General features: G+C 39.9%; 1 protein-coding gene across 2 annotated transcripts in view; it reads left to right on the top strand.

Moving 5' to 3' along the window:
• The window catches only part of PCBD2 (pterin-4 alpha-carbinolamine dehydratase 2), a 35,662-nt gene that overhangs the window by 16,208 nt on the left and 7,543 nt on the right, over positions 1-11,911 (top strand). For both annotated transcript variants that reach the window (XM_019506266.1, XM_019506267.1), the window contains one exon: positions 10,570-10,650. In XM_019506266.1, coding sequence (XP_019361811.1) covers positions 10,582-10,650 — 69 coding nt within the window. In that variant the 5' untranslated portion in view covers positions 10,570-10,581. The remainder of the gene's footprint in view (positions 1-10,569; positions 10,651-11,911) is intronic.

The following is an 11,911-nucleotide window of genomic DNA, read 5'->3' as shown; positions in this document are numbered from 1 at the left end:
CCAACAGAAGAGTTTTGTATTGGTGTTGCTTATGTCATCAATTAATTATATGGCAGGTTCAGTGACTTTTTGTAGTCAAAGAATGAAATCCATTCTGTGCTCTGCAAATGAAAAAAAATCATTTAGAAAGAAGCAGAATTTTATTTTTTGCCCCTAAGTTGGTTTTGCTGGGGGGCAGGCATTTGTCAGAGATGGCATAAGATAACTAATGCATTTCTCAGGGTTTTTTTTCTCTGTTTAATTTAGATGCCAGTTTGGAAAAGATGCCTATTCAGAAAACACCCTTTAAGTTCTATTAAAGATTTTGAGTGCATGCCTGCAGTTAAGCATTTGCTTAAGTGCTTTTCTGAACTGGTTCATTATGGAGTACTTATGTAGCCCTGGGCTAGGATATAGCTATACATGCTCAAGGGCATTTAACATCCAGAACACTGTACAGTACAAAGCATCAAGGTGAGTACAGTAAGTTAATGGAGGATTCAGGTGTATAAAACTGAAAAGGTTTGGAACGAGGCCAAAATGCATTTTATGACTGGTTTTATTTTCTATAGTTTTTTGTTTGAGAGTTTATTACCGTATGTCCAGTGTTTTGATTTGCTGGACTCTGCATTTATTTTAACAAGTCAAATTATCATTGTCCTTTCAGTTGCACAGCAAATAGAGTTTATTATTTTAAGTGACTGATTGCTTTAACAGGTGCTCAGTTAATGAGGGCTTCATTGTATTATTTAATGTTTTTTGGTTGGTTGCAAAAAGCCTATTTCAAAAAAAAAAGTTCTATTTTTTTAAATGGGTATTTTATCTGGCCTAAACTTTGTGTGAAGCCCTTGTTTTTTGATTTTTGAGCACAAAGTGCGTTAAAAAAACTGTTTAGGAGGTAGAAGGGGAAAGTCCATTTCCTGTCATAGCTGGGACAATTTCCTCTGTGTCTCTGTTCAGATATGGAACCTCTTCATTCTCTTTTCCATTTTTTTCTTTATGGCGTGCATGTTATAAAAATATTAGTAACAGAAAAATGCAGCTTAGTACAAATATTGTACAAATCTTTGAAGGCTTCAAATACTTTAAAGTTTGACTAACCGTCATTTTGAAAAAAAATTGCATAGAAATGGTACTGTACTGTTGTGCATTTAGACTGTTGGGCAAGGGTTGCTTTCTAAATATTAGTACCTATTTCTATGTGAAATTATCAATTGCAGATAATACTTGTGGGAATACTTTCTAAGCTTGCGTACGTTTACCATTCTGAAGTTTGTTACTAAGACTGCTTGTATGGGGTTCAGTAATCAATCTCTTAGTATAATACTGTTCAATCAGAACTTTCTTTTTTTCTTCATTTAACCCTTTGCTTTAGACAAAGTGATTCTTCTAATTCAATTTGCTGTATTACTGAGCCCCAGGTTACAGTGCAAAGCTGAATGTTGCTTTTTTAGGAATTTTTTTGTAGGGCCATTAGTAAAAGCAGCAAAGTGAAGATGGCTACATGCGGCATTTTTGTCAATTCTTAAGATTTGTCTGGGGAGATTAGAAAAGACTACAAACCAGACAGCACAATTGCAGGGAGGACATTATTGTGGAGCAGTGTCATTTTGTTCTGTGGGGTTGTGTTGTGATTTCCACTCTATTTCAGGGATCTTACATCTTTTTTAGTAGTCTTTATGGTAAAGGTAAGTAGTCTAGTCTACCTGTGTAAGCAAACCAATATGCTCTCTAGAAAAGTGTATCAGAGCAGATAGTTGGCAGGGACAAAAGCTTGTAAAGCAAAGCACTTCCTAGCGGAGCATGAAGAACTTTAAAATTTCTTGGCAACAGCAGAAAGTAGTTTTCCTTGTTTTTTTCTTTCTTTTTTTTTCATGTCAGTCGAAAACAATGGTTTGGTCTTCTCATTTCTATCCAGGTGTATAAAAAATGATGGGATAGGTGTTTTGTTTGGATGCAATACCCTTTTGTTGAATGATGTGGATGTTACCTGCTGCCTGCACATGACTTTTCGTTGTATTCTCGCTGCAGTAAAAAACAAATGGGAAGAGGATCCTCGAGTAACATTGTGGTTTGGAAGGTGACAAAGGATGGTACAACTGATGTCCTGCATCCCACTGCATGACCATGTGCAACATCAGTTCCAAGGAAAAATATACATTTTGTAGGGCCAAATCCAGAAATCTGAGAAAGTGTAAGTGGGCAGCAAGTCCAAATGTGAGGTCAGCAGTAGTGCAAACTGCCCGTGTTTGAATTTTTGGAAGAGTGCAAAAGAGGAATATAATTTATAACTGAGGAAATAGTAGGAGGGAAGTGCAAGCAGCAAAACAACTAAGGGAAGAGTCTCTTTCTTCTTGCATCCTGTCACCATGTTCAAATTTGGGTCCAGAAATGGGTACATACTATTATTGCTGTAGCCTTAGCAAAGTCCTTGTTGGTGCATGGTTCCTGTAAGGTGGGCAGGCAGTAGGTGTTCTGTAGTCTGAAAGTTTCCTCCATATTCACACATGGCATTCACATTGATAGAGCATCCCCACGGTTGCACGTTAACTTTAGTCTTACTGACCACCATTCAGCGTCTGTTCAACTTTCTCCATGTTGGCCAGTCAATCTACGTGCCTGCAGGGAGATATTTGGCTGTTTCGCTGTGCATCCTAATTCCCTCCTGCATCTCTAGTTGCAATTGCCACATTTTTATATGTGTAGCTGTCAGTGTTTCAGTTGGTGGCTGCACTGTAGAGAGCTTTTCTGTGATTTTAATCTTCTAGAAGCTGCAGCGTGGCCAGGTAGTGGGTGCCTCTTGTCTCCGATCTGCTGGGTACATTCTATTTAGCTTGCTACTGATCTCCCGATATATATATGTTGGTGCAGTTCTGGGAAATAGAAGAGGGAAGAGTGAAATGCAGCTTTATCTGTGCACCTTTGTTAGCTGTTTTTTCTACAACACCCCTTTATTGCTCGTGATGACTTCCTTGGCACAAATGTTCCTGTTTTCAGGTTTCACTGAATGCCAAATGGAGCAAACTCTATTTGCACCTGCTTTCTGACAACTTACCCCACAGTTTAGATTTGTGCTAAACTTGGCAGGCATTGCCTTTGATTCTAACATATCTCAGAAAATTGCATTTTCAGTAACTTTAGAAATACATAGCTTCTAACACTCACCTGGTTCATACTGGACTTCGTGAATCCAATTTTTTCTTCACTTTATTTTTTTTTCCCCAAGGACAGAATTCTTTAAATTGCCTTCAGCCTGCTGCAACTCCTGACATTAGACTGGTACCTGTGTGTGAAAACTTCCCAATGTAAGAAAGGCCATACCTCTAAGCTGCAATTCTGTTTGCCTGCATTTATTCTTCGTGTTCTTAAAATTGGTAAATCATATGACAATAAACAGAAATACCCTCGGTGAAGAGAGAAGGGGAAACTGTTGTTTATCTGGTCAGGTGGTTTAGATTAGCGGTGATGCTGGTCTGTATTATGTTACTTTAAATCATAGTGTCCCAACAGGACATAAATTATGAAGATTGTTACAGTATGTTTCATCCAATGTAAGATCAACAAATTGGAATAATTTTTTATAGGAAAATCACAGTGCGTTGGCAAGGTTATTGTTGAAGAATTTAATTTAACTTGAGCTTTGCTCACACTATTTCTTAATATATAAAAACTATTTGCATAATGTATGAAGTGTAAACATTTTGAGAATCAAAGGCAAAAATGCCTTTTCCAAGATTACATAGAGTGGCAAATGACTTAGAATAGATCAGTGTTTGTGCTTTTGCTGTCAAAATGTTTGATATAGAACTGGCTAGCTAGTTTCTTCACTGACATAATTGTAAACAAGTGTTGCAAGACAGAGACAGCCTCTTGTGGAATAAAGCATAGAGGTTTTCACATGCTCTGGAAGCTCTAACACACAATGTGGAGTGGAGCATTAACTGCTGTAATGTGAATTAATGAGTAACTTTCAGAACAAAACAAGAGGCTTCAAATTATGTGCAAGTGGGTTGAGAAGATCAGGGTGGAAAAGATCTTAGCAGCTAGTCCATATTTGCTTTGTAATGGAATATTCTGAATTTGGATGAACATAAGACAAGCAATTGCGGTTAAGGTTGTATTGATGTTTCTTTAGATAGTCTAATAAAAACAAGCACTGTCTTTTAGTGTTGATTTTATGCAATACCCCATCAGTTTCCTTTCTCAGGACTTTTCTGGAGTTATGGACGTAATTTTCCAAAGCAATGAGCAAAGCTTGGCAGATGGCGAGTTGAGGATGGTTGGCATTTTGCTGATTCAATCCCTAAGTATCAAGGTAATGTTGTAGGAACAGTATACAGTTGTTAGGAGCTGCAGAAGTTCTGGCCTCTGTCATCCCATTGATTAGTCACTTCCAGGGATTATTATCGTTCCCAGGTCTGGGCCAGAATGTAGAAGCAGGCAGAGGCTCCAGCTTGTGTAGCTTGGTCTGCACGGACCACTTGCAGTGAGTGAAGTGTGTTCCCTCCACAAACAGTGCTCTTTCTGTAGCTGCTGTTGCCAGTCTGACGATATTGTCCTTATCTTCATATAGGTCAAGGCATCAGCAACTGCATTTCCATCTAGAATGCCCCAAGGCAGATGAGATTTCCTGTGTAGCGTAGCCTACAAAGCCAGGAGAGAGCGAGTTTGTTGCTTGAGGTACTTCACTTCATGAGCAGGCTTCCAGGAAGGAGTCAACTTAACTCACTGACTAGCTGCACGGTGGCCTGCCTTGGTCACTTTTCCAGAGAGCTTTCCCACCGTTCTTGGAAAGATTGTAAAAAGCAAAACAGGAAACTATTTTTCATGGCTCATACATAAACCCAAATAAATGTCAGGGAAGGAGACTGAAAACTGCTCTCTAGTGCCACATCTGTCTAATATACGTGGGAGACTGATAATATAGTAATGGGTGCAAGAGAGACTCTGAAGAGAGGGGAGTAGAGTTGATAATGAATACCTCAGAGAATCTTTTCTTTACCGTTTTGAACATTGGTTGAGTTCTTAGATTTTTTTTTTTTTAAATTGACTTAGCTTTTAGGGTTAAATGTGATGAAGTTGTGCAGTTTGGAACTAAGGTCTGATGATATGGAATTGGCTTTATAATTATAGTAACATAAGAATTCAAGCTGCATGAAAGATAAACGGTAAAAATGCAACATACAGTAAGTACATCATGATGCTATTTTATTGTAGGATGTGAATGGGAAACTGCTAAGCCCTATATATCCTAAAGCGAAACTTCAGTTATCGGCTACTGAAGTGCCTCCCACCGATAATGGGGAATGGTACGCAGTGTTTTTCATTGCGTAGTAATGGTACAAAGACAGGTAGCCTCTGTACTGCATAAGGTCAAAGTTAATACTGTCTCTAGTATTATAATGACGGATTGGAAACAAAATCCTTAATATACTTGTGATTAGCATATGTTTTCATTGGATAAATGTCTGAAGGATTTAAAACTCTCTGAAGTTCATAACCTGTGCATTTTAAAACAAATAAATAAAATGCTTATTAAGTTTTTGGGCCTTGGGGCCATTTTTCTTGAGGATCCCTATCTTTGGAGTAAAGCACTGTCAGATGCTTTGTTCTTGAGATATATTATGATCATCCATCACTGGGGACTCACCCTGCAGTGATATATTAGTGCAACACTTGAACCTGCACTGCTTTGATGTATTACTCATCAAGATGATGTTGGCAAGCGTTGCACAAAGGGAGCATGTTTAAAAAGTATTAAGATGAATTGATTTGTTGCTTAAGATGTGTGAAAGGAAGAATAATAGCAGATTAGCTGAAGGCCTCTGCAAGCCTCCCCAAGCTGTTAAGTGTTGTATGGTGCAAAGAGATGGATGGAATTTCATCTTTCCATACCTTTCTGAAAGCTAAGCACATCAGCCTGTTTTTACCATTCTCAAGAAACACAAATTTCATTGAGTCATGTTTAGTGATGGCATGTTGTGCTGCTTTAAAAGCGCAGCCTCTGAGCACTAGCTGAGCTAGGTATGCCAGGTGAGCTTTCGTAAGTCTCCCCCCACCTTCCCCCCCTTTTTACCTTTCAGTATAACTACATCTTCTGGGAGTAGCTTTACAGAAGAATTCTTTTCCCCATGACAGACATGACAAAGCTGGCAGCACCAAGGAAATGAATCTTTACTTTAGAAATTACAGCTGAACTATAACCGCAGCATCAGTAGGTTTAGTTCTTTCTTTTCGGCCTTTTAAAAGATAGAAATGGAAAAGGTCTTTCCGACCATCCAGCCCAGTTCCTTGCCCAGGCGGGACTGTTCTGTCCAGTCTGTTTCCTTGTGGTGTTTCCACTGTGTTTGAGGTAATGGGGTTTTCATTGGTTCACTGGGTTTTTTTCCCCCATGACTTAAGAAGGTGATTAAATATTTCAAGGAGTTTATTTCTAAATTTTTTTTGGAGTCAAAATGATTGAAATAGAATTTATTTTACTACAGATAATTAGTTTTTATCTAAAATACATTCAAAGTTTCCAGTAGAAAAGGACCAGACTGTTTTGGAGTCTTTAACGTATTTATCTTCAAAACATCCCATGTGAGGGAGTGAAGTGTTGCTTATCTACCTTGCTTTTAAAATAGCAGTATATAGTTTCTAAAATGCCCAGAGTGTTTTATTTTTCTTTTGCAAATTAAGAACTGAAAGTGCTCTCTTTTGTGGCTAAAGCTGTTACAAACAATACTATTAAGGTCAAGGCCATGTTCAGACTTACTGGCATAAGAAAAACACGTGTGCCCTGCACTGGGGAATGTTTGGCTGTCAGATAAACTATATCCACCAATACCCAGTGACAATGCTATCATGTGACATATGCTTGACAATGATCTTGCACTGCAGACCGTTTAATAATTTTCATTATTTTTAATTAAGGTTGAAGAAGTGCAGACTCCAACTCCAATTAAGGTTGGTTGTGTTGCCGGAATGTGGTAATTACTTTAATTGATCACAAGATAGTTTCCTTGATCACCAATTAGATTAAATTACTGATCATGTTTCAAGACGTGAAGAAATGTCCAAACTGATTATGTAATAGTGTTTTCATATCTAATCAAACCTAAATATCTTTTCCTTCTAGAGCCACTTGTGTTTTCTAAGAGTAAGGTTATGGCTCTACAAATATAAAGGTGATTCATAAACAATACAGTTTTAATTCTTTTAATTAACATTGGAAGTATTTAGGGTCTTAATGGAGATTGCATTGTTGAAATTATTCAGCAGAGTTACTGTTCAGTTTCTTAGTGGGTGATGTGTTCTTTTTGTTTGTAAGTGAAGTAGGATATAATTAAAATGCGACTTTTGGCAAAGAAAAATTGCTTGGCGCAAAGCAGGGTTTACATGTCCTCACGTAAATATGCGTAAGTGTATATATCCACAAAGCGGTGCTTCTGGGATCCTTTTAGCTGTTAGACCACTGTATGGTCAGCCAGAAATCTCTTATTCCCATTTCCAGGCTTGAGCTCTTAAGAATGGGCAATGGGACATTCTCCACGGAGGACACTTTGCTTTGGAACTGTTCCTCACTATCCTTCAAGAAATCCCAACTCTAACTATTTTCAGGCTAACACTCGACTAAAAGGTAACGCCCTCTTTTAGGTGGCAGGCAGGCTTGATGCAAACTGTGTGGTGGGAGGGTAGGTCTGGCAAGCTACTTAATTGATGGGAATTTGTCATCAGTAGGTAAGAGAGAGAGAGCCTAGCGAATGGTTTGATTTAATGGTTCTGAAGTTTGGTTATTGGGCTGTTTGTTTTTTCCTACTTGAGTCTGGAGTGAATGGGGCGGGCATGCAACAAAATAAATATTCGGCCCAGAATATAAATTGTATGCATGTACCAACTATCCATACTGGTAGTGCATATTTAGGATTGGTTGGATTTTTCATGAGTTCCCTCCAGTTTCCCCTGCCCTGTATGTTGATCCTTTCTGGACTGAAACACTAGGTTTTTAAGTTACCCTTTTTCGGCAGTTCTTTAACTTGGTACGTTCATGTAAGTAAGACTGGTGTTATGGTGATGGGCACTCCGAAAAAAACTTTGAATAAAACATATACCTTAGAACTATTAAGAAATGTGTATATTCCAAGTTACCCTTAATGTCTGGTGTGCAGCTTACTGCTTTATGCTTTGAAGCATTTTACTGCAGTGTTTGAAATTTTTTAAACATAATTCTTCACTCCAAGTGAAATTATCTAGAGCTTCAAGGGAAGTTAGAGTTCCCAATTTTTGGAAATGCTCTTGGGTCAAAGAAAAAAGCTTTTTAATTGCTGACAGTTTGGTGATTTCCAAATGACAAACCTCGTTAGAATAATTTGCTCTGATTATAATGTTTGCATTCATCTGACTGGCAAAGCGACTTACAAAGTCATACTTCATCCAGGCACTGATCCTTTTGCTTAAAAGGTTTGTAATTTGTGAGAGGAAAAAAGGCTGAAACTATTATCAACCATTATATGTTATTTATTGACCACATGTTTGTTTGAAATGGCTGTTGCTTGATGGAAGGTGGATCATATACAACCTCTTTTATAAATTAGCACTAAAAACTACCTAAGCAGGTAGGTTTCATGTTGAGATACTAACTTAAGGCAAGTATTTTAATACAAACCAGATTATATATGGGAAGAGGAGTCTTGTTCTACAGTGTTTATTTCAGTCCTGATCCTTCCTGCTTGGACACTTACGTTTACCAAGCCCGTCGACTTCCCCAGGGCTTTGTGCAGGTCTGTATTGGCCCATTGTATGATTGTGGTCTCAATGTACATGGACACCCTAGGTTTCTTTATATAATGTAACTATTTGCTGCACATTTTTGCCAAGGACCTCTTACAGTTTTTCCTTTAACCTATGTCCTGAAGGAGTGTGCAGTGCAGAGCATTAGGGTGGGGAAATGGGAAATGTATTATTTTCTCATTTAAACCCAATACTTACGAAGAGGAGAAGCAACACCACCATCTCTTCACCCCAGCCCTCTCCCAAAAATAGTTTCACTTGGACATGATACTGGAAGTGGTCTCTGTTCCTGGGAAACACCCTTGCTCAACTGATAGTAAAGCACAATGAATGCTTTGCATAATTTGAAATGGCTGGTGGCAGGGAGGTCGGAGATCTGGTAGGGGTTAGGACTGTCTGGTGAATGCTTGAGATGCCTTTTGCATACTAACAGTGAAATAATTGCTCATCAGCTGAGTCCAAAGATAAGTCATTTTAGGTGGGATAATTTGCCAGTATCCACTGAGGCACAGAGCTCTCATAGCAGCAGGAAAGCCATCACATCCCCTTCAGGAAGGCAGTCAGGTTTGAAAAAGGGATTGCCAGTGGCCTCTTCCCACACTTTGCTGCTTTGGTGTTGTGAGCTCTAGACATTGGCAGCTATGTTTCCCCTGGTTATTGTAATTCCAGAACAACAAACAAGCTAATGCCTTCTTCTTTGGTTCTCCAGCTTGTGCCAGCTCTCCCATGATAGTGACATCTGCGCACATACTGTTCGGGAATCCAGGTCCTGCTCAGGCCAGGCCTTCTTTCCTGGTTCTTACTGTGCAAGGCTGTACACGCTTGGTGCTGTGATATATTGGCTTGTGCTGTGGCACAATGCTGTATCTTTTGGCAGAAACCTGCAAGGGGGGGACTTTTTCACGCAAACATATAATTCATTACAAAAGCCTGGTTGTGTGGTAGACTGTCTTGTGAAATCTGCGACTGGAAGTTTTTATGTTGTATCTCTCAAGTTGCCAGCTTGGTTTAAACCTGGTAGTTACCTTCCTTTTGAACTTCCTTTGCCCACTAATCTCCACCCTTAATCTAAAACGTTGTGAATACTTCTTGTTCCATGGGGCTCCTGGCTTCCTCTTGAGGTGTCTTATTCCCTTTCTAGGATGTAGTCTACTGGTCCCTTCTTCTCTCCTGCCATTCCTGATTACAGGGGTTCCCATGCAAGAGTAGTAGATTAAAAGTGTGTGGACTGCCACTGTTCAGGAAATGCCCTGGGTTGCAGAGGTATCAGTACCCCTTGGGGAGCTGAGCAGTCGGGCAGGGAGGGATGGAAGACAGAAGGGTGATATGATTTTTGCTCGATTAATTTTACAGCCTGTGCATCTGAATGTGATTCTTATTCAACAGAATATTTTGTTTGTTCTTAAGGTTTGCTTAGGTAATGCTGGTTAGAGGGAACCAAGCTTGGAATAAGTGTCACAGTGTTAATAGGACTGTGACCCTTGGCAGGAGGAAGCTGTGGTGTTATGGGTGTGCATTCCTGGAGCATGGACTGCAAGAGGAAACCAGGAGACATGTCTCTGCCATAGCAAGGGAGAGCTGAAGAGGGCAGTCCAAAGAAAGGAATTGCTTTGGCGGGGAAGCACCAAAAGATGACCCACTTCTTCAGCTCAAAGGGATGGAGATAAAGCACTGGGGGAGTAGTTTGTGCCCACTCTGGTCAATAAAATCTTGGGGTGTTGGAACACATTTATTCAGACTCATGACAGTAACTTCAGCCCAGTGTGAACAACTGACAGATGAAGAAGACTGACTTTCATTTTGTTCTTTTTATCCTAGGCTTTTGGATTTATGACACGAGTTGCTCTGCAGGCAGAAAAGATGAATCATCATCCTGAATGGTTTAATGTGTACAGTAAGGTAGTACAGAGAATCATTTCAGTTACCTTTGTAAATTTACTAGACTAGTTCATCTTACAGAACACTCCTTTCTGTCTTGCCATTTATCCTGTGCAGCTTCTGTACAGCAGAGGAGAATAGGTCCTGGAGACTGTAGAAGAATGCTTGCAGCAAAGACACAGCCCCAGGGAGGGGCAAAATAAATCAGCAGCTTGAATTTATTCTATAAGCACAGCGATCCAGTGATAACTGCTGTTTCCATTATGATAATGGAATTAACATTAAACCCGTGGGCAGTGTGTCCAAACTGCAAGTGCTTCCTACCTTTAAACTTTTGGGTTCTATAGCATGAAGAGATTCTCTGTCAGTTAGAAGTGGGCAATGAGGGCTGGGACACCAGGGTTCCTGTCTCAGATCCTTTATTCCTGGCCATGTGGCTTGGAGAAGTCTGAATCTTTCTGATCAAGATGTTTAGAAGCAGGATCTTAAAGTTAGGCTGCAAATACATGTTTTGGCCATTTAAATAAATGCTCTGACTTTCAAGACTGCTGAACACTCTCCTGCTCACCTTTGCCTCCATGGAAGTTGCTGGGTGCGTGGAGCTTCGGAAAAATCAGGCCACTTAGGGGTCTAAGCACAAGCCTGGCAACTTGCCTTGATACTTACATTTTGAATACAGTGGTCCCTGTCATTCACCATGGCAACTGACAAAAATGCTTTTTAATATATACCGAATTGACAGGGGCCTCATGAGACCAAATGTGAGGGTATAGAGAGACCCTCAAAAGATGCTGCATTGTAGGAAATGATTGCCTTCCCTTTATTTTCCAATAACTGTGGTTAATTAAGCCCTTTTTTAATTACCCTCATTGATAAATATGTTGTAAGCACACTTAAATAGAAAGAGGGAGGAATTCTATAACTATATGTAGACAGCATTGCTTGTTTTCAGCTAGGACAGAGTACTGTAGTTGTGCTTTAAGGTGAGACTGACCAGCATTGGTGTGGTCTGATCTCAAAAAAAGAAAGAAAGAAATTTCTAATGACTTCCAGCCCATTATGGTTTAATCTGTGCATCCCCCCACCTCCCAGGCTCCCATTTGGCCACCACTCCCCACAGTTCTCTTCCTGCAGTGACAGCCAGCAGTCTCCAGGCTTCCTCTCCTTTCTCCAGCTTTCGCTTTCTGCCCTGACCTCCGGCGGCTGCCTGGCACAACCTGCAGTGCTTGGGGAGCCTGTGGCCAGGGAGCTGTGGGGAGAGGAGGGAAGCCGCCTGCGTGGC

The sequence above is a fragment of the Gavialis gangeticus genome, unplaced genomic scaffold (assembly GCF_001723915.1).
Source record: "Gavialis gangeticus isolate Ggan-Ray unplaced genomic scaffold, GavGan_comp1, whole genome shotgun sequence".
Taxonomy (NCBI): Eukaryota; Metazoa; Chordata; order Crocodylia; family Gavialidae; genus Gavialis; species Gavialis gangeticus.
This window is presented reverse-complemented; position numbering and strand designations above follow the sequence as displayed.